General features: G+C 42.2%; 1 protein-coding gene across 1 annotated transcript in view; it reads left to right on the top strand.

Moving 5' to 3' along the window:
- Positions 1-2,950: 2,950 nt before the first annotated feature.
- ZYG11A (zyg-11 family member A, cell cycle regulator) overlaps positions 2,951-23,507 on the top strand; it is a gene marked incomplete at both ends in the record, with an annotated part of 30,989 nt that continues 10,432 nt past the window's right edge. The window contains 8 exons of the mRNA XM_084243822.1: positions 2,951-3,040; positions 9,350-9,515; positions 11,221-11,972; positions 14,273-14,413; positions 17,252-17,428; positions 20,799-20,869; positions 21,981-22,080; positions 22,161-22,211. Coding sequence (XP_084099948.1) covers positions 2,951-3,040; positions 9,350-9,515; positions 11,221-11,972; positions 14,273-14,413; positions 17,252-17,428; positions 20,799-20,869; positions 21,981-22,080; positions 22,161-22,211 — 1,548 coding nt within the window. The remainder of the gene's footprint in view (positions 3,041-9,349; positions 9,516-11,220; positions 11,973-14,272; positions 14,414-17,251; positions 17,429-20,798; positions 20,870-21,980; positions 22,081-22,160; positions 22,212-23,507) is intronic.

Raw genomic sequence — 23,507 nt, forward strand, 5'->3', positions numbered from 1 at the left:
TAGAAAAGATAATGGGTCCTCCCTGGTGACACAGCCACAGCAACATGAGTACAATCCCCCACCAGGGAGGTGACCCACATGGCGCAGCAAACCTCTCCTGGCTTGCCCGCTGCTCCCCTCAGCAGTGCATCTCAAGTCAGTCTGCCTGTTCTGTTCCTCACTCTGTCTCTGGTGAATCCTCTCACACCCCCCACCTGGATTCACTGAGATACACTGCTGAGGGGAGCAGTGGGTGAGCCAGGAGAGGTATGCTGCACCATGTGGGTCATTTCCCCGGCCCGGGCTCGAACTCTTGCTGCAGTGGCTGCGGACAGCTTCATAGTGCTGCGTCTTAACCCCTTTGATACAGTTAACAAGTTTGTCTTTCCCCCATTTTTTGCAATTCCCCTTATCTAGCATTAACAGGATTGATGACTTGTCTTTCCCATTTGTTGCAGCTTCCCCTCCCCTTGGGAAGAAAAAAAAAAGCTGGCGCCCACCGGTTTCCCTGCAGACCCTTCCCCCTCGCCCTAATAAAAACAAGCTGGCGATCACCCATCTCTGTGCCTTGACACCTTCCCCTTCCCTTAAGATGAATGAGCTGACACCCATCCATCTCCCTGTTGAGCTGGCGCCCACTTGTCTCTGTGCGGACCCCTTCCCCCTCCCCTTTGCGGACCCCTACCCATCTCCCCCTGTATAAATACCCCTGCCCGCTGCCAAAGAGCAGGACGGTGGTTTTTCGGACATGAGTCTGCCTCCCTCCTCATTTGTCGACAAATAAAACCGCTTTCCTTTTCCTCAAACCTAGTTTCCTTTTATTGGCTGAGGGAAACTGAGGCCGGCGTTCGGTAACACCTTGAGCCACCAAGGAGGCCGCAAATAAATATTTCTTTTCTTTTCCTTTTTTTTTAAGGAAAAGGATTATTAATAGAAGTTGGAATTAGAAAACTTGACTCCCAGGTTTCCTTCTCATATAGTCGTTAAAATTTAGCCTGCTTGTAAACCTCTCAGATGTAGTTTCTTTACAGGTAAAATGGGGATGATGGCTACCATCCAGGATTTTTTTTTCAAGTGATGATTAAGTGAAAATAAATATGAAAGGGGGCCTCCCTAGAGGCACAAGGAGTTAAGACACAACCTATGAAGCTAACCACAGCCACTGCAGCATGAGTTTGACCCCCTGGCCCGACAAGGAGCAACCCATATGACACAGCAGACATCTCCTGACCCATCCTCACCTGCTGCTCCCCTCAGCAGTGTACTTTGGTCAATATGCCTGTTCTGTTTCCCACTCTGTCTCTGGTGAATCCTCTCACCCCCCCACACCTCTGGCCTGTACCCCAGCTCTTGTATGCATAAATAAATAAATCTTTAAAAAAAAATAAATACGAAAGGAGGGCATTTTGCAAAGTCACTTGTACTGGAAACGAATTTTAACATTTGAATCCCCTTATTAAGGACTTGCCAGTGGGCAAGCATTGTGATGTTTTACATAACATTATCTTCTTTAATCCATATACTAACCCTATGAGATAAAGCATTCCCACTGCCTTTTCTGAAAAGGAAGTTTAGCTTCAGAGAATTTAAGACGTGCATTAAGGTTCACAAGTTAATTGATGACTGAGTGGGGAGGCCAATTGAGGACTCAAATCCAGGGTTCAGGGCCTCCCCTGGTGGCACAGGCGGTTGAGCGCAGCGCTGTGAAGTTGTCCACAGCCTCTGCAGTGTGGGTTCCATCCCCAGCGGCCAGCGAGAATCCCACATGGAGTGGCAGACCTCTCCTGCCTCGCCCACTGCGACCCTCAGCAGTGTATTTCAGTCAGTCTGCCTGTTCTGCTCCCCACTCTGTCTCTGGTGAATGCTCTCACCCTCCCGCGCACCTGGCCTGTGCCCTGGTTCTTGTATGCGCACATCTGGCCTGTACCCTGGTTCTTGTATGCATGAATAAATAAATCTTGAAAAAAATAAAGTTACAAATCCAGGGTTCATAGGCTTAACTAACCTTTTCCAAGACCTAAAGCATGCTTTTTCCACACTCTCGGGAAGTTTTCCTTGGAGCTCGCTATAAGGGTTTCCTTGGCACTTTTCAGGTCACAGGAAGTTGATAGTTCATTTTGTGAATTTATGGAGTCAGTAGTGGTGTTGATATTTAATTCATCTAATGTCTACAGAAGATAAACAGAGGTGCTGTTGCCAGATTTTTAGGAGAAAAATTCTTCAAAATTGGAAGAGTTAAAAATACACGATCCAGGGGCCTCCCTGGTGGCGCAAGGGGTTAAGCACCACAAGATGAAGCAAACCGCAGCCTCTGCAGCACAAGTTCAATCCCCGGCCAGGGAGCAACCCACAATGGCGAAGCGGACCTCTCCTTGCTCGCCCGCTGCTCCCCTCAGCAGTGTATCTCAGTAGATCAATCTGTTCTGCTCTCCAGTTTCTGGTGAATCCTCTCACCCCTGCATCTCTGGCTTATATCCCAGTTCTTATATGTATAATAAATATTTACAAAAAAAATACACGATCCATTCCCCAAATTCACAGACTTGGTCCGCTGAATGCCACTGCGGGGCGAGAAGGAAGGTGGTATCTATCCCTGGGGCGTGGGGTTGGGCAGGCCAGTCAAGCAAGAGGGTGTTGGAGTCCAGTGAGTGACGTAAAATTGGGCTCGCAGCCTGTGGGTGCCATCACTGTGGCGCTAAGACGCGTCGCGGTCGGCGCCCCGCGGCCTGAGGGCGGGCCTGGGGGGCGTGGCCTCCAGCGGACCCGCCCCCGGGGCGGGGCGTGTGCGTCGCCACGCCGGGCTTTTCAAATACCCTTGCGCAGGGGCCGGAGAGGCGGGATCTGTGCGTGCGCTGCCCGCGGAGCCGGCGCTCCTCAGCTGCCTGTCGGCGCGACCCCGCTGCATTTCTCGCGGGACCCGAGCCCCGGCTCGACGTCCGTTCTCTCCTCGACGCCCGGCGCCGGGGTCGCCATGGTTCACTTCTTACACCCGGGCCTCACGCCCCGTCTCGTCATCACTCCTGACGCCCACAGGGATGCTCTGAGCCGCTGCGTGGTGCAGGTGAGCGCCGGGCGGGCGGCGCGGGCACGCGGGCCTCGCGGGGGCGTCCGGCCCCTGCCGAGCGCGGCGGGTCGTCTGGGGCCCCGCGGAGGCACTTGTTGCTTAGTTTGGGCCGCGCGAGGCTGAAATCTGACGAGGCTGAGCCCCGCTCGCCTTCGCCCGGGAACTGAGGGGGGGGGGTTCTCAGCCTTCGGGGTCCAGAGCGCTGGCCGTGCGCACCTGAGGAGACGGGCCTCGAGGGCCGAGGCCCGCCCCGCGTCACCGCGGTCCACCTGCTCCTTGGGTCTCCGCTGGCGCCTGTGCTTGCTGGAGGCTGGCGTGAAGTTAGGCGTTAAGTGCTGGCCTCGACGCTACGCCTGGCCTGTAGTAGGCGTTGGCGTTTAGGGTTGCCATGAACCCCCAAACCTCGACCGTGCTTCCACGTGGGTTGTGTACACGGTATCCCCCAGAGGCTGTGCTCCCGCGACTGCTACTACCTGAGCCCAGTGGGGAACTGGAGCTCCGCACCGAAATTCCTTCAATTTCACGCGTTTCTTTACTTTATTTTTTAATTCCCCGAATGCCTGTTATTACTGAACGCTGAGCCGAGCAAGTCAAAAGAGTGTGTATTTGGCGCCTGCTGTGTATTAAGTGTTGCATTTTTTAAAAAGATTTACTTATTTATGCATACAAGAGCTGGGGTACAGGCCAGAGGTGTGTGTGTGGGTGGGGGGGAGGGGTGGAGATTCACCAGAGACAGAGTGGGGAACAGAACCCGCAGACTGACTGAAATACACTGCCGAGGGGGGCAGCGGATGAGTCAGGAGAGGTCTGCTGCGCCATGTGGGTTGCTCCCTGCTGGGGATTGAATTTGTGCTGCAGTGACTGTGGATAGCTTCGTAGATTGTGTCTTAACCCCTTGCACCACCAGGGAGGCCCAAGTGTTGCATTTTTAAAGCACTCCGGGTAGTCTCTTTCGTAGGCCTTGGTAGTCTCCATTTTAGGTTTGTTGTGTCCGGAAGTTGGAAACGCTTGGTTGGTTTGCTCGTCACATCAAATGTTGTCAGACTTTACTTTATACAACATTTGAGGGCCATCCGCTGGGGATCCAAAATATGCTGAATGCTTAAAACGGAGTAACGGCCATTATTGTGATTGAGTTTGTGCTTTACATACTAAAGACTAAAGACTTTTTTGTTCCCTGTAAAGATCTAGCCTGTACTTCTGTATTCACTTTTTAAAAAGATTTATTTATTTATGCATACAAGAACTGGGGTGTAGGTCAGAGGTGTGGGGGTTGAGAGGATTCAGCAGAGACAGAGTGGGGGGGCAGAACAGGCGGATCTACTGAAATACACTGCTGAGGGAGCAGCGGGGGAGACAGGAGAGGTCTGCAGCCCGTGTGTCAGTAACTCCTTTGTGGGCTGGGCTTCACAGTGCTGTGCTTAACCCCTTGTGCCACCAGGAAGGCCCCTATTGAAACTTTCATTTTTTTTTTTTTTTTGTGGGACCCTCGCCGGTGGCAGGGGATCAATCGGCGCTGCAGAGGCTGCGGGCAGCTTCACAACCCAGCGCTCAACCGCTGCGCCACCAGGGGAGGCCCTCATGTGTTTTTTTTTTTTTTTAAAGATTTATTTATTTGTTTGTTTATTTATTTATTTTTTTATTTATACAAGCACTGGGTACAGTCAGAAGCGCGGGAGGGTGAGAGAATTCACCAGAGCCAGAGAGGGGAGCAGAGCAGCCAGAAGGACCGAAGTACACTGCTGAGGGGAGCAGCGGACGGCAGGAGAGGTCTGCGCGCCATGTGGGACCCTCCTCCGGTGGCCGGGGAGCAGCCGGGGATCGAACCAGCGCTGCAGAGGCTGCGGGCAGCTTCACGACCCAGCGCTCAACCGCTGCGCCATTGGGGAGGCCCTTTTTTTAAAAAAAAAAAAAATAAAAGATTTATTTATGCATATAAGAACCGGGGTACAGGCCAGAGGTGTGGGGGGGTGAGAGGATTCGCCAGAAACAGAGTGGGGAGCAAAACAGGCAGACTGAGTGAAATACATTGCTGAGGGGAGCAGCGGGTGAGACAGGAGAGGTCTGCTTCGCCATGTGGGTTGCTCCCTGGCTGGCCAGGGATCGAACTTGTGCTGTGATGGCTGGGGTCAGCTTCATAGGTTGCATCCCTTGAGCCACCAGGGAGGCCCTAAAAATAAATTTTATAAAAGGAATTGTGGGGCCTCCCCTGGTGGCACAGGCCGTTGAGCGCAGTGCGGTGAAGCTGTCCGCAGCCCCTGGCCTGCCGGGGAGATACCACAAGATGACGTGGCAGGCCTCTCCTGTCTCGGCCACTGCTCCCTTCAGCAGTGTTTTTCACTCAGTCAGCCTGTTCTGTTTCCTGCTCTGTCTCTGGTGAATCCTTTCACCCTCCTGCACATCTGGCCTATACCCCGGTACTTGTATGCATGAATAAATCTTAAAAAAAATAAATGTGGGCCTCCCCGGTGGCGCAGCGGTTGAGCGCTGGGTTGCAAAGCTGCCCGCAGCCTCTGCAGCACCGGTTTGATCCCCGGCTGCTCCCCGGCCACTGGAGGAGGGTCCCACATGGCGCACAGACCTCTCCTGCCGCCCCCGCTGCTCCCCTCAGCAGTGTACTTCGGTCCTTCTGCCTGCTCTGCTCCCCGCTCTGGCTCTGGTGAATTCTCTCACCCTCCCGCGCTTCTGACTGTACCCAGTGCTTGTATGTATGTATGCATAAACAAATAAACAAATCTTTACAAAAAATAATAAACGTGATAAATCACATTAATAAAAAAAGATAAAAATTATTTAAAAAAAGGAATCGTGGTCCATTCATGCAATGGAATACTTCATAGTGATAAAAAAGGAATGAATTATAGAAAAAAAAACTTGAGTCAGCCACAGTGCACCATATAGAATGAAATCAGATCCAAATGACCTCTGTATTGTATTGATTCTATTTAAATAATATTTTGAAAAAGGCAGAGAACTCTGGGGACAGAATCCAGGTAAGTAGTGCTTGTGATGGATTGGAGGGTTTGTTTATAAAGTGTCAGAAGGGAATTTTGGGGTGATGGAACACTTCTCTGTAATTGTGTTGGTACATGGTTGTATCTATTCATCAAAACTCAGTAGTACTGGGGCCTCCCCAGTGGTGCAGCGGTTGAGTGCTGGGCTGCGGAAGCTGCCTGCAGCCTCTGCAGCCCTGGTTTGATCCCTGGCCGCTGGCGAGGGTCCCACATGGCCCGCAGACCTCTCCTGCCATGCATGCTCCTCCCCTCAGCAGTGTACTTCTGTCCTTCTGCCTGATCTGCTCCCCACTCTGGCTCTAGTGAATTATCTCACCCTCCTGTGCTTCTGACTGTACCCAGTGCTTGTATAAATAAATAAATAAATAAATAAATAAATAAATAAATAAATAAATAAATCTTTTTAAAAAAAAGAAAGAAAACTCAATAGAACTGTATACCAAAAGGTAATTTTTGTGGGTAGCTGTATGTAATTTATACCTTATTTAAAACAAATAAAAATGAGTAAGAGAGAAGTGATTTTTAGCTTTGTAGAATAAACTGATTGGCAAAATTTGAGTATGAAGAGGAATAACTTAGGGCCTCCCTGTTGACATAGGAGTTTAGTCTCAGTGTCTCTGCACTGTCACTGCTATGGCCTGAGTTCGATTCTCCACAGGAGCTGGCCCGCATATGCTGCAACAGGCCTCTCCTGTCTTGCTCACTACTCCCATCAGAAGTGTATTTCAGTAACTTGGTCTGTTCTGCTCCCCACTCTGTCTCTGGTGAATCTTCTCACCCCTGCACCTCTGACCTACACCCTAGTTCTGTGCATAAATTTTTTTTTTTTTAAAGAGGAATAATTGAAGAAGATAATGGAGAGGCAAACAACACAGGGCGTAAGTTGTATGTTTATGAAAATGATCCAATTGAGGAGGAGAGTTTGAAGGTGTATGAATGAAGAAATAACAGGAGGAACCAAGGCCAGAAGAATGGAATTCAACCAGCACATCTGGAAATGTTTGCAAGGCGGTACACTTTTTTCATGTAAAAGGGAAATTGGCAAAAGGTGAAGTTTCTAGCTAAATTTGATTGAGAGATGACTTCATTTTTCTTAGTGAAATGAGTCAAGATTTGAGGAACAAATAGAAGGCATGAAATAATTCTTGACAGATTGTGGAAGAATCCCCTGTCTGAAGAGGCCATATAGGATTTTCAGCTACTAAGGACTCATTGTAAGTCAATGATTGTGACTTTTCCATGAGTCTTCCCCCTCTCCACTGAAGGTTAGCTGCTGGGTATTGCCATTATAATGGTGGATAGTTATTCCTGGAATGGAGTTTTGTCTGGAGAGTGTAATAGAAAGGAAACAGGAGTTGATGATATTTGTAAGGGAATAATTTATACTTTGGATCGTTGATGGAAATTAATCTGTTGAAAGTCGAGTGGAAGTGAATGAATTATTACTTCAAAGGTGGTAATCTGTTTGGCTTATCACACTATTCATGTCTAGTACAGTGCCTTGCCTGTCAAATATTTGTGGAAGTAATGTTACTATCTTTTTTTTTAAGATTTATTTTTTATTATTTTTTAAAGATTTATTTATTTTTGCATACAAGAGCTGGGGTGTAGGCCAGAGGTGGGGTGGGGGTGGTGAGCGGATTCACTGGAGACAGAGTGGGGAGCAGAACAGGTGGATCTACTGAAAAACACTGCTGAGGGGAGCAGTGGGTGAGACAGGAGAGGTCTGCTGTGCCATGTGATTAGCTCCCTGGCTGGGGATGGAACTCAAGCAACAGTGGCTGGCAATAGCTTAATAGTGCTGAGACTCTACCCGTGGCACCACCAGGGAGGCCCTGCCACTATATCTTAAAGGAGAAAGGGATCATATGCCTTTATTCTCTCACTTTTCTGTCTGTTCTTGTGCAACACCCTAGGTTGGGTATGGCAACTCTTTTAAGTTGTGAACATTTTTGAAGATAGGAATCAACAGACCTATCCTCTGGCACACATCGTAGTCACTGAATGAATGAACACATGATCTACTTTAAGTTATCCCACCAGTTGTATTGAAATTGTCACATTTCTTGGTTATATTTCCCACTAAACTGTTAGCTCTAAAAGGATTAGAACTGTGTCTTAATCATCTCTGTATTTTTTTTTTAAAGATTTATTTATTTATTTATTTATACAAGCACTGGGTATAGTCAGAAGCGCGGGAGAGTGAGAGAATTCACCAGAGCCAGAGCTGGGAACAGAACAGGCAGAGTGACAAAATACACTGATGAGGGGAGCAGCAGGTGCAGCAGGAGAGGCCTGTTGTGGCACGTGCGACCTTCGCGGGTGGCTGGGCATCGAACCGACACTGCAGAGCCTGCACTGCAGAGCCTGCGGACAGCTTCGCAGCCCAGGGCTCAACCCCTGCACCACCAGGGGAGGCCCCATCTCTGTATTTTCTTTTTTTTTTCTTTTCTTTTCTTTTCTTTTCTTTTCTTTTTCTTTTTTTTTTTTTTTTTTAAAAGATTTATTTATTTATTTATACAAGCGCTGGGTACAGTCAGAAGCGCGGGAGGGTGAGAGAATTCACCAGAGCCAGAGCGGGGAGCAGAGCAGGCAGAAGGACCGAGGTACACTGCTGAGGGGAGCAGCGGGCGGCAGGAGAGGTCTGTGTGCCATGCGGGACCCTCTGCTTGTGGCCGGGGAGCAGCCGGGGATCGAACCGGCGCCACAGAGGCTGCGGCCAACTTCGCAACCCAGCGCTCAACCGCTGCGCCACCGGGGAGGCCCTCTTTTTTTTTTAAAGATTTATTTATTTATTATTTATACAAGCACTGGGTACAGTCAGAAGTGCGGGTGGGTGAGAGAATTCACCAGAGCGGGGAGCAGAGCAGGCAGAAGGACCGAAGTACACTGCTGAGGGGAGCAGCGGACGGCAGGAGAGGTCTGCGCGCCATGTGGGACCCTCCTCTGGTGGCCGGGGAGCAGCCGGGGATCGAACGGCGCTGCAGAGGCTGCGGGCAGCTTCGCAACCCAGCGCTCAACCTCTGCGCCACCAGGGAGGCCCCCATCTCTGTATTTTCAATGGCTGCACAGAACAGAGGACAAGTTGAAGGACTTTGAAAACTTTTTCCCTTTAAGATACAACAGAAACTATAACCGATAAAAATCTTCCATTCAGTTAACAGTTGGAATAAGGTGATTTCATTACATGTATAAATCATTAGATCCTTCATCAACTAACCTGATGTGTGGTATGACTTTATGTTGAATTTTTGCAAATGTAGTCTAATAAAGTTTGGGGTTTGTTTGCTAGGAGGAATCATCTCCCCATTCTTTGGTCAACATCTGCCTGAATGTCTTGGTTGCTAACTTGGAGAAGTTATGTTCTGAAAGATCTGATGGAACTCTGGGTTTTCCAGAGCATTGGAGTTTCCCTCAGGAAGTAGCTGATCGATTCCTAAGGGTGATGACTTGGCAAGGTAATTAAGATTCTTCTGTAATATACTGTTATAATACTTTAGTATTTGAAAAGCACTTCTACATACACTTCATGTTTTCCTCCTCAGCTTGTCAATTTCTAAATAGAAGCCAGCTGGTATTTGAATAGGGTTTGCATAGAGTGTTTATCAATTAGAGGAATATTGCCCCTCTTAACAGTTTTAAGTCTTTTGATCTATGTGCATGATGTCTTTGTATTATGTAAATCACCTTTAATTATTTTCACCAGTGTTTTGCTCTCTCAGGAATTTGAAATTGTTAATTCATGACCATGGGATATATTTCAGTTTATTTAACACTGATCTAATGTCTGTTTGATTTTAGTCTTAGTATAATGCTGGCTTCATAGAATGAATTAGAAGGTATTTCCTCTGCTTCTAATGTCTGTGCTTGCAGAGAATTGCTATAATTTCTTCCTTAAGTTTTTGGTAGAATTCAGCAGAGAACCCATTTGTGATTGATGTGTTGGTTTATTTTGGAAGGTTATAATTACTGATTCTGTTTCTTTGATAGAGAGGCCTGTTCAGATCATTTGTTTCTTTTGTGAGATTTGTCAGATTATGTCTTTCAAGGAATTAGCCTGTTCCTTTAGGTTATATTTATGGGCATAGAGTTGTTCAGAGTATTACTTTTTTTTTTTTAACTTCCATGGAATTCATTTTGAATAATCTGCTATTCTGGGCCTCCATGCCTTTCACATGTTTTTCTACCTTCTACTTCCCCTCTTAGCAAAGCCTTACCCAAAGCTAATCTTATCTGTACTAATTCAGTGTTTGGTATGAATCACGATTGTAAGTAATAACACTACTATAGGTATCATTTATTTACCTGATGTACCTTCCTAGACTGAATAATCTGCCTGTGGTCATGGGTGTCTAGTTATCTTGTGTGCCCATTTACATAATACAGGATCTCATACTTAGAAGACACTTAGGAAATCTTTCCTAAATGAAATCTTAAAGAATCTACTCATTTCATAGATAAGGAAAATAAGTCCCAGAGGTAAGTGGCTTGTCAAGCTTGTACACTAAATTGGTTAAAAATAATCATTAGTAATATTATTTGCATGTTGTATGTCCTGTACTTACACATATTTTATTTTGTTTTTTCTGTGAACAAGGTTACTATGGATAGAAGTGGGAGCTCTACACAGTCAAACTGACTTTGATTCTTGGTTCTGCCTCATAGTTTGATTTTTAAGAAAAAACTTAAAATTTTTAAAATTTATTTATACATACAAGAATTGAGGTATAGGCCAGATTTGGGGGGTGTGAGAGGATTCACCAGAGGCAGAGTGGGGAGCAGAACAGGCAGATCTACTGAAATGTACTGCTGAGGAGAGCATCTGGTGAGACAGGCGAGATCTGCTGCGCCATTTAGGCTCCCTGGCCATGATCATATCATGCCATAGTGGCTGGCGATAATTTGATAGCGCTGAGACTTAACCCCTGTGCTATGATAGTTTAATCTTGAACAAGTTACTTCTGAAAACTTTGGTTTTCTTAGCCATGTAACAGTATAATCATTCTTTGATAGTAATGATAGCAAAAAGTAAATGAGATAGTCTGAGTACAATGATTGGCACAAAGTAAGCAGTGAATGTTGTTATTAGCCTTTGGCCACATTACCTCCTGGAAAGGCATGGATATAGGTTGTTATTACAAGCTGGTTCTGGTTCTCTTATAGGTAAACTAACTGATAGAACAGCAAGAATTTTCCAAGGCAGCCAGATGAAACTGAAGCTGGTTAACATTCAGAAAGCTAAAATCTGTACAGCTACATTTATAAAAGCCTTCTGTCATCACAAGTTTACTGAACTGGATGCTACTGCAGTACACAATGACCTCCCAATCCCAGACATCCTAAGTGGACTCTGCAGCAATAGTTGGCTCCAACAAAACCTCCAATGTCTATTTCTGGACTCAGTGAGCAGCCCTCAAGATTCAAGACTATTGTTCCTTGGTCAGCTCACTGGTCTTCGCGTTTTAAGTGTTTTCAACGTTTGTTTTCGTAGTGAAGACCTAGCTAATGTTTCTCAGTTACCAAGACTAGAAAGTTTGGATATCTCCAATACTCTGGTTACCAACATCTCTGCACTCATTAACTGTAAGAATCGACTCAAATCTCTCACAATGCATTATCTGAAATGCCTGGCCATGACTAAACCACAAGTCCTTGCTGTCATTAGAGAACTTAAATGTCTGCTTCATCTTGATGTTTCTGATCACAGGCACCTCAAATCAGACCTAGCTTTTCATTTGCTACAACAGAAGGATATTCTGCCTAATATTGTGTCACTGGATATTTCGGGTGGTATCAATATCACCGATGGAGCCGTAGAACTGTTCATCCAACAACGACCTGCCATGCAGTTTGTGGGACTATTGGCTACGGATGCTGGCTATTCAGACTTCTTTACTACCAAGCAAGGCTTGAGGGTTTGTTTGTTTTTTGTTTTTTTTTAAGATTTATTTATTTGTACAAGAACTGGGGTATGGGCCAGAGGTGTGGGGGTGAGAGGAGGATTCATCAGAGACAGAGTGGGGAGCAGAACAGACAGAGTGAAATACACTGCTGAGGAGAGCAGCAGGCGAATCAGGAGAGGTCTGCTGCGCCATGTGGGTTGCTCCCTGGCCGGGGATAGCTTCATAGGTTGCGTGTTGACTCCCTGCGCCACCAGGGAGGCCCACTTGAGGGTTTGTTCTTAACTAAAATAAATTCATTACATTTGTTTAGAATATTATTTTTTGCTGAGTATCAGAATCAGTACTAGGTTTTAGAGAAAGAGATAGATTGAGAAAGAGAAGATAGAGAGAACTTAGTAATTACTGTGTACTTACTCTGTGGTAGGTAGTAGAAATAAAACCTTTAGTTACAGTACTGGCTCCAAATCTTCTATTCTAGCTTATTAATGATAAATACAGCCACTTGACCTTACCTCATGTGTGTCAGATGCCATGCTGTGCATATTGTTTTCTGCTTTAGTCCTCCCATTTTAGGAAGCCCAAGGAGATTAAGGTACACACTACAATCATGGGACTTAATAAATGGTAGAGCTAGGACTTATATCTTTTTAAATCTGTAGTTCAGTGGTGTTAAATGCAGACATGTTAATGTGGCTATTGCCACTATCCATCTTCACATCTCCCTTCATCTTGTAAAGTTAGTACTTTATGTCTACTCTTTTCATCCCTCTCTTTAGCCCGGGCAACAACCATTCTACTTTATGTCTCTGATCTTGACTACTCTGAGTACCTTATGTGGAATCATATATTTGTATTTTTCTTTGATTGTCTCATTTTATTTAGCAATCCTCAAGGCGCCTTTCTTTATAAGACTAAATTATATTCCCATTATATGTGTCACATTTTGCTTATCCAGTTATCGACAATGGTCACTTGGGATGCTTACATGTTTTAGTTACCGTAAATAATATTGCTATGAACATGGGTATACAGATACCATCAGGCAGACTGACGAAATACACTGCTGAGGGGGAGCAGCAGGCGAGATAGGAGAGGTCGGCTTCGCCATATGGGATTCTCCCCGGCCGGTATCAGACCTGCGCTGCAGAGGCTGCGGACAGCTTCACAGTGCAGCACTCTACCACCTGTGCCTCCAGGGAGGCCCTGTTCTGCTGGTCTTTATGTCTCTCTTTATGCAAGTATGCTATTCCCAGTTTGTTGGGTGTTTTTATCATGAAAAGCGTCTCACTGCTGCTACCCAGTATTATTATAAGAGTCATAAATAATCCTATTGAGGATACCTTGTTTGCAGTCATTTGCTTATCTCTTGCTGCTTTCAAAATTCTGTCTTTGAGCTTTGAAAATTTTGATGATGATTAGTCTTGGTGTGAGTCTCCTTTAATTCATCTTGCTTAGAGTTCCTTGAGTTTCTTAGATGTTTATATTCATATCTTTCGTTGTATTCGGTAAGTTATCAAACAGTCTTCTTTTTTCTGCTGGTATCCCACAGATCTCTTTAAGTCTGTTCTCTTTTCATCAATCTTTTTTTTTTTTTTTTCACTTTGCAAGTTCCTTATCTCCCCCCTTTATTTCCTTCTTTTCCTTCACTTCCTAAGAATGCTGAAAATTGGGTCATATCTAGTTTTATTTACATTTTCCTTGTTGATTTTATGGTTGTATCAGGTGGGTATCATTATCTTCTAGATCCAAAGTCTATATATAGGTTATTTGAAATCACTATATTAGTGGTAGTAAGGAAGAGTTGTATTAATAAGAAATAAATTAAGTAAAAAGAACACTACTAACAAAGAGTCAACTTTTTTTTAGTTAATTTATGTGATTTTTTTCTGTCTCAATTCTCCTATATGAGTACTTAGAAGGTACATGCATTCATGGTCATTGGTTGTTTTGAAAATTTACATGCTGTTCATTATTCATTTGCGGTCTTATCTATAACTATACTATATTATAGTATAACTTAACTATAACTATACTATAACTTAACTATATAGATATAGGGAAAGGATATTTGAGTGTGACCACTTATTTGTTTTATTGCATTTAACAGCAGTTTGTCGCTCTGAACCTATCTGTAAAAATGAGATTGGGGAGAACATTTACCTATTAAAATTATGGTGGAATGAGTCTAACATAGTAAAGCCCATGGGGCATTTCCTTAAACATCTAATATTGTTAGAAACCCTTGATACCCCTAAAAGCCTGTGCCCAAAGATGACCCATGAAACCTTTTGGTAACATCTTTTATTTTTCAGGTTGCTGGAGGAGCCAATATGAGTCAGATTTCAGAAGCATTGAATCGATATAGGAATAGATCATGTTTTATGAAGGAAGCCCTTTGTAGGCTCTTAACAGAGACATTTTCGATACAAGTAACCAGGCCTGCTATTTTAAAGGTAATTATACCCTAGAAAGTTAGCTTTTAATCATTCTTAACTGGTTCAATTAAAGTTGTTCACCATACACATTGAATACAATAACAGTTAGCTTTTATGCCTTTATTTATGTGAGTCAGAGTATCTCATAGAAAAAGGAAAAAAAAACTTGTTTTAAGGCTCTGAATCTACATGTAATAGACTTGACTCATCCATTTTTTTAGAATTTGTTCTGAGAAGGGGATAGTGTACCATTGCACTATTTTCCCTAAAACAGAACATTCGCTGTGCCCTAATTATCTTAGGCAGCACTTTACACCTCTTTTATGATGCTTTTTTCAGTTTAATGTTTTGACATTCCTCACCATGTATTTTGTTTGCATAGCTTACCTCTCACAAAGTTTTATGCTAAGGAGTAGAATACAAGTTATTCATGTTTGTATTTGCTTACTTAGGCATTTGTTTTTCTCTTTAAAATCTGACATTGGTTTTTTTGAAAACAAACAAACAAATAGTATACAAGCAAGAACAGAAAAAATAATAAACGAAGGTGGGTCAACTTCTACCATTTTAAAGTATTTTGTGAATAAAGTAAAATTACTGGTATTGATAGGGCCAGTCTTTGCATTGGTTTATGGAAGGAATTTATTTTAAATGTTTTTGGAAGTATTAAGTTGTTCAGGAAGGAAACTGCAAATACTTAAATGTAATATGAAACTGAAGTGTAGTAAGAAAGTTACCTTGTCTTTATTATTTATATTTCTTTGCAGTTCCTTAAAAATATGGATATTTCTGTATCATGGGAGATAAGATTTTAAAACAATACTATATAGAGAAAAAACTCTGGACCTTTGTTTCCTAGTAAGGAGATTGAATTAGATGTTTTAAAAATCCTTTTTGTATCTAAGATTTAATGATTTTTGAAGATTAAGTTTCTTTCGATTTCTCCATTTTAAAAATTGCAGATTTTAGTATTCCAGTGAAATCTTAAGAAGAGGTTAATGTTACAGAAAAGTCATTTTCAATAGCACTAATGTGTCCCAGCTCTGTCCCTAGGCTTTTATGAGTTCATGAGGTTTTCAAAGTGAGGGACTCTGGGCTCTTAAAATCATGGTTTATCAATATCAGTAGACTGAGGTGGGTAGTGATGATTATCCCAAATTGATAAAGGAAACAGATTACATTGTCCCTGAATGTTAGAGCAGGTGTGGTCTGTGTTTATGACACCTTCATTTTTTGTGTTCTAGGGCTTCTACTGTCTGTCTCCTAATGACCTTGCTGATGTCAGGTTTTGCTACTTTTCAGAATCTTTTTCCCAAATCTTCCTTTGTTGGTAGATTTATACCATTCTTTGGTACTCTTGTGTTTTTCCTTACCACAATTCCCTTCCCTTAGAACTCCCTCTCCATTCTACCTCCTTTGAAAATGAATACTGAAACTCTGCCTGCCTTTTGTGCTCTCTGAAAGAACCCTTTTGTTCCCTCCATAACTACTTTAGGCAGCACTTTATTTATACCTCTTTTTTTATGCTTTTTTTTTTCAGTTTTATGTTTTGACATCCCTCACTTTTTATTTAAATATTTTATTTTATATAATTCTTACATCTTTTTTCATCTTTGCGCAATGTATGCATTTTCATTTTGGTTATATTCCCCATACAATTGCACCTCCCCCCTTATTTTGACTCTAGTCCTTCCTTTCCTGCCCCTCCCCCCCCCCCAGGTAGTGTGTCTCTGGTTTATTGTTGCTTGTTGATTTTGATTTTTACTTTGTATGGATTAGTCTTTTCCTGGTCTCTTATTTAGATTTTCTAAATTCCTGCTATGAGTGAGACCATTTGGTGTTTTTTTCTTTCTGACTTACTTTGCTGAGCATGATCCCTTCTGGCTCCATCCATGTTGCTGCAAACTGCATGTGTTTATCTTTTTTGATTGCTGAGTAATAGTCCATTGTGTATATATACCACATCTTCTTGATCCAGTCATCTATTTTTGGGCATTTGGGTTGCTTCCCAGTAATTCCAAAGGGCACCTGCACCCCTATGTTCATAGCAGCACTTTTTTTTTTTTTAATATACCTTATTTCTCTCACAAGGTTTTATGATTCATGTTTGTGGCTGCAGTGTCTGTCACTATGTCTTCTATGGAGTAAGATTCAATAAATGATTATAAAAACACAGATAAGGAAACAGAGGTCCAGATCAGGGAATTGACTTGCTTGAAGCTCCTGTTATTTTAATTGCTGCATTTGGACTAAAAAATAATGCTGTGGTTAGGGAAAATGTTACTTTCTGAAACATTTTTTACAACAAACACAAAAATAAGACAGTATAAAGAATGCTAATATTGTCGTATTGTTATAGGGCAACCCCGATATAAAAACGGGTTGCCTGGCTGCGGGTCTTCACCCACGTGCTTAAAAGGGACTTATTAATACTCCACTACAGGCACACACAAAAAGGTTAATAAAAGGTTTATTTACAAGGGAAAGGGAATTAAGGAAATGCACAACTCAGGGAGAAAATAGGGAAATAAAGTCTTTAATGCGTCCTACCCAATCAGCCGACCTGGAAACCCAAAGGCACTTTCCGAGCTGTCCGAATGCTGCGAGCTGGCAGAGAGCCAAAATGGGGGATCCCCTCCAAAGCCCACGTGTCTGGCTTTATACCAAACCTGGCTGCTTAACCACACCCTCAGGTCCCAGCAACCTTCCCTTTGGTGGTGATGGGATTTGGAGTTCCTAGTGTCTTTTGGCTTTGGTCTGGAGTGGGGGGTGGCGTCCACAAAGCCTGTATGGAATTAGCTTTAGGACATCCTTTTCCCCCTAACAATTTAACACTAAAAGCAAGTTTATCTTCAGCTTGTGGCTGTAGGAATGAGGAATCATCCATTGGATTTGATACTGCAATTCACAGCCAGTGCTTGCACCCTCAACTTAACACGCCAAGGCCTGGCCTGGGGAATGCCTGTTCGTCTCTTGTCAGAAGTTACCTGTTTACTTTTCAAGGCTCTGAAAAATTTTCCCCATTATCAGCAGGTAATTTGAATTGACTACTTGACTATGCTTTTTACTTTGGACAAATAAATGAATAATATATGTTATTTAGATCTGATTCCTCATCTTACCTGAAAGAGAAAGAGAATAAGAGAGGCAATAGATAAAACTTCATGTACATTATAGCAATGAGCAATAAGGTTTACATTTTTGTTTTTTCAAACTAGTTCAAACTAGTTACTGGTGGCGCAAGGGGTTAAGCACCGCACTGTGAAGTTATCCAAAAGCCTCTGCAGCATGAATTCAATCCCCCCCGGCCAGCCAGGGAGCAACCCATATGGTGAAGCAGACCTCTCCTGTCTCGCCTGCTACTCCCCTCAGCAGTGTATTTCAGTCAGTCTGCCTGTTCTGTTCCCTACTCTGTGTCTGGTGAATCTTCTCACCCCCTGCATCTCTGGCCTGTACCCCAACTTTTGTATGCATAAATAAATAAATCTTTAAAAAAAAAAAAAAACTTCTGCTACACTTTGGTATGTCCTCAAAGGCTTAACTATAAATCTATAAGACTTAACATATGTGAAAAACTATATTGAATTGAATAATAGATATAAATACAAAAGCTAAAACTTTAACTCTCCTAGAAAAAAACATAGGCTTAAATATTTGGGACCTCAGATTAGGCAAAGGTTTCTTAAGATGCAAAAAAGCACACAAAATAAAATTAAAAAATACTAAGTTAAAATTCATCAAAATGAAAATCTGCTCACAAGGAAGAGCATTAAAAAATGAAAAAAAGGTAGGGGCCTCCCTTGTTCCCAGGGGTTAAGTCTCAGGACTACCACCACAATGGCCCTCCATAGTGAAGGGGCCTGAGTTCAATCCCCAGCCAGGGAGCAAACCCATATGGTGCAGTAGACCTCTCCTTTGTTACCTGCTGCTCCCCTTAGCAGTGTATTTCAGTGAATCCACCTGTTCTACTGTGTCTCTGGTGAGTCCTCTCACCCCCCTGCACCTCTGGCCTATACCCCAGTTCTTCTGCATAAAAATAAATAAGACAAACAAAAAAAAAAAATGAAAAAGGTAAACCACATACTGGGGAAAATATTCATTTTATATATATGACAAAGAGCTTTTATCCAGAATATCCACTTTTAACTCAGTAACCTACACCAAATAAACCAAGTTCGTTAAAAAAAAAAATTGAACAGATAATGTCTCCAAAGAAGATATTCAGATGATGAATACACGAAAAGATGTTCAGGATCTTTAATCCTCAGGGAAATGCAAATTAAAACCACCATGCTAGGGGCCTCCCTGGTGGCTCAAGGGGTTAAACATAGCACTATGAAGTTATCCGGAAGCCTCTGGGGCACGACTTCGATCCCCAGCCGGCCAGGGAGCAACCCACATGGCATAGCAGACCTCTCCTGACTCGCCCGCTGCTCTCCTCAGCAGTGATTTTCAGTCAGTCTGCCTGTTCTGTTCCCCACTCGGTCTCTGGTGAATCCTTTCACCTTCCTGCACCTCTGGCCTGTACCCCAATTCTTATGGGCATAAATAAATCTTTTAAAAAAAAAACCACCATGCTAGTGTATTTCAGTGGATTCACCTGTTCTGCTCCCCATTATATCTGGTGAATCCTCTCACACCCCACACCTCTGGCCTACACCTCATTCTTGTATGCATAAATAAATAAAATGAATCTTAAAAAAAAAGTTAGACCTACCTTTTGTACTACCCAGTCATTCCACTCCTAGGTAGTTACCAAAGAGAACCTAAAGCATATATCCATATAGAATTATAGAGGAATGTTCATACTATTTTTATTTATAGTCCCCCAAAATTGATAGCATATCAAATGTCCAGCAATAGGTAAATAGATAAATTGTATATTCATATAAGAAAATACTATTTGGCAATGAAAAGGCGTTATGTACTGATACATGAAGCATAGGTGAAACTCCAAAGCATATTCTGAGTAAAATAATCCAAACCCCAAAAAAGTAGATACTGTATGATTCCATTTATGTGAAAAAAAAAATTCTATAAATGCCTAGCTTTCTGAGGCTGATTTTGACACAATGGGACTCTTTTGAGTAATGGAAAGACATTTTATTTCGTTTCTGGTGATCGTTATGTGGGTTTATACATTTGTCTATGTAATTGAAATGTGTACTTAAAATGAGAATTGATTTTTTTTTTTTTTTTGAGGTAACGTTCGTTTACAACACTATGTTTTGGGAATACAGGTTCCTTCAAATGTATGCTAATACACTACATCCACCACCAAACTACCCATAAGCCCTCCACCAGAGTCCACTGAAACCCCTCTACTGTTGCTCTACCTCCAAACCTCCTGTGAATTGATTTTTTTTTTAATTAAATGAGGTTGGAAATATAGCACAATAATGATCTTTCTTTTTTTTTTTTTTTTAAATAGAGGCATGTTTTATTTATTTATTTGTTTGTTTGTTTGTTTGTTTTGCTTATACATGCACTGGGTACGGTCAGAAGCATGGGAGGGTGAGAGAATTCACCAGAGCCAGAGCAGGGAGCAGAGCAGGCAGAAGGACCGAAGTACACTGCTGAGGGGAGCAGCGGGCGGCAGGAGAGGTCTGCGTGCCATGTGGGACCCTCCTCCAGTGGCCGGGGAGCAGCCGGGGATCGAACTGGCGCCGCAGAGGCTGCGGGCAGCTTCGCAACCCAGCGCTCAACCGCTGCGCCACTGGGGAGGCCCACAATAATGATCTTTCTTCATTAAAAAAAAAATCTGCATTTTCTTTCTCTTGAAAAGTTGGAAGAGTCTTCCCAATTTAGCCTTAATTCCTGCATGGCAATCAACACTGAACTCAGTAGTAATTGCCCTATAACAGGCCATGAATTCTCTAGTTTGCCATAATCCCTATCAGGGCCCTATTGTTTCACTCAGACCTTTTCACTTGTCTGTTACTGCCTCTGCCTCTTACACTTACTTCATGCTGGCTACACATTGCCTTCCAAAGAGAAGCTATATTTTTCTATTCCAATACCTTTCTAAGGAGGCATTCTTTCAGACCCCAAAAATCTTAGGGAGAAAAGTAGAAACACTATCAGTTAGTTATGAGATCTAGTAATTCAGGAGATGGGCCAGGATTCAGGTGTTGATTTGGGCTGACAGGCCACTCTGGATCCTTCTGGAGTTTAGGGGGAAGAGACCCTTTTTTGCCCTCCCCCCCCAAAAAAAAGAAGAGACTTCTTTAGGCAAAGGTGAATGTGACAGTTTATTAGATGAAATGAACTTGGAGAGGGGCAGGTATAGTATAAATTATTGCTCATCTAAACTCATTGGTAGCACCTTCAACTGCTTTGAAGAACCTTTGTTTAATATAAAGTATACATTTGCTCAAAAATATTTTTCTTTATTTCTTAAAAGTTACAGAAGAATTGTCTTCTCTCCTTAACCAATTCCAGGATTCTTGTGGATGTTCCATTTGACAGGCAAGTGTAAAACTTGGTCATCTGATTATGGAGTGTTGATCAGTGTTACTCTAAGCATTATTTTTGTTTATCAGCAAGAGTCTGATTAAGGCTGGGATAAGGTGTTTGGGGTAAATGCTCTGTTGTGCCTTTTTCACAGTGAGGTTATTGGAAGTACCCTACTTACAAATATTGTTTACAAAGTGTGATTACTCTTTAGAGCAGGTAGGTGGTGAGAACATGGGCTCCAGATAGTCAAACATACTTGGATTCGAGTTCTAGTCCTTTCATTATTTTTATACGTTTCCTCACTTGTAAGATAGTGACTCTATTGAGGAATAGATAGGATAATGCCTAACTTAAGTACAGGCTCTTCCTAATATTAGTCATTCTTTTTGTTGTTATTTCATCAGTAGTACTTTTTGCAAATCATCATCCCAGAATCTAGAGGGATTTCTCTTAAGTCCTTTGTAATCTCCCAGATTCATGAGTTCAGAAACATTTATAATAGTTACTGACAATAGCTTAAAAAGTAAGCCCAGACACATCAACAAAGCCTCTGGTTTGTGGCTGCAGTGATATAGGCTATGCCACACAAATTGAATTGAAATGTGTACTTAAAATGTATTTTAAAAATACAATATAAAGGTGGTCCTCCTCATTTTAAGAAAAATTCTGTTATTTCCACCTTCTCTTTCAAAATTGGAAAATCTGTCAATTCAGTCTTCACTTCTGCAAGGCAATCTTTAGTAGGAGCTGAATAACAACTGCCCTTATTACAGGGCATTTTAGCTGTGCCATTTAATAAAATGCTGTGGCATATTAGCACTGTCTACCATTCTTAGACAGTTCTCTCTTTCTTAGAGAACTTCTTTCCAATTTCAGACCTGTTATAGTGGAAGCTAAATATTTTAAAAATTAGTGTCTTTCCTATATCTTTGCATCTTTCTTTGAATCCCATGCATTTTGATCTCATTCTTATCTGCATGTTCTCTGTTTCTTTTCTGATCACTTCTTTTTGCCAAATGCTTTGGGTTTTCATAACTGACCTTCAGAAGTCCAAGGCTAAGTGATTTCTTCTCTCCTCAAGTACAGTTTCACAGACTTTATTGTGAAAAAAAAAATAACTGCTTTTCAGGTTAGATGCTGCCAAGTTTGTCATGAGGTGGCTCTGTAAACATGAAAACCCCAAGATGCAAACAATGGCAGTGAGCATCATCTCTATTCTGGCTTTGCAGGTATGTGACTGCTAAAACAAGACTGTTCCTTGTCTGATGGAGCGCTAGTATCTCAATTCTGACTTTTTGTTTGCTTATAGCTCTCACCTGCACAAACTGCACAACTTAAAGACCTTTTCATGGCAGTCAAGGTAAGTTGTTGCTTTTAAATAACCTTTTTTAAATCAAAGAAATTTATGAACATTGTTTGAAAAAAGCATTAAAATCATTTTAGAAAAGGCCTGTAAAAGGAAAAATCTGTAGTCCTGCTCCCCAATTGAAATTCCTCTCTATTCTTATTGCTATTTCTTCTGATATATACCTACACATTTCTAATTAAAATGCCAATAACTGCAATGCCTTGATTTACCAGTTTAGATGTTACCTGGTGGTTCTGATGCTATGGTAAATAAACACTTTACTCACCTACATAAGTCTGTACAAATTTACCTTCTCTCCAAGCCCCAACAAATTTATGTCACAATTTTTAATAGGCCAGTAATCAAAATTTACATTATGGCTATACTAACATTGCTCCACTAAAAAAATGTGCATCATTGCTTTATTTTAGAATTCTCTTATTTTGAGATGAGACATGAACCATCTTTTTTTCTTTAAAGAATCATTTATATTTGCCATGAGCTGTCTTTTTATGGCCTTTGTATATTTTTTGTCTTTTTCCCCCTAATTTATAGGACTTCATTAAGGAAATGAAACTTTGGCAGTATGAGATGCGCATATTTTCCCCCAGCTAATTTTTTTACTTTATTAATGGCATTTTCTGCCATGAGTGATTTTTTTTTTTTAATTTTTGCGATTGAATGTACCCTTTTCCTTTATACCTTAGGATTGATTGCATGCTATTGAAAATATTTCTTTCCCATCTCCATGGAATATTTTTTCAATCTTAATTTTTTTTTTTCTTTCAATGTATAAATGTTTGATTTTTTTTTTTTTAATGTAGAGCAAGTACTGAAACTAACATGAAGGGAAGAAGAATAACATTATATTTCTCAGAGAAATAGTTTTAGGTGGTAGTACCAAAAGTTTAGGCTTTATTTTTTTTTTAAGATTATTTATGCATACAGGAACTGGGTTACAAGCCAGAGGTCTGGGGGTGCTGAGGGAGTTGAGAGGATTCACCAGAGATAGAGTGGGAAACAGAACAGGCAGATGACTGAAATACACGGCTGAGGGAAGCAGCGGGCGAGACAGGAGAGATCTGCTGCACCACTTGAGTCAGCTCCCTAGCCTGATAGCTTCATAGATCTGGGACTTAACCCCTTGCGCCACCAGAGAGGCCCCCAAAAGTTTAAGCTTTAGATGGAGACAAGCCAGGCTCAGCCACTTATTGGCCATATGACCTTAGATAATTTTCTTCTGCTGTGCCTCACAGTCCTCATCTGTAAAAACTGGCATCATATGAAAAATAGGCCTCTGTTAGAGGA

Source organism: Talpa europaea, assembly GCF_964194135.1.
Source record: "Talpa europaea genome assembly, chromosome: 9".
In the NCBI taxonomy this organism is placed as follows: Eukaryota; Metazoa; Chordata; class Mammalia; order Eulipotyphla; family Talpidae; genus Talpa; species Talpa europaea.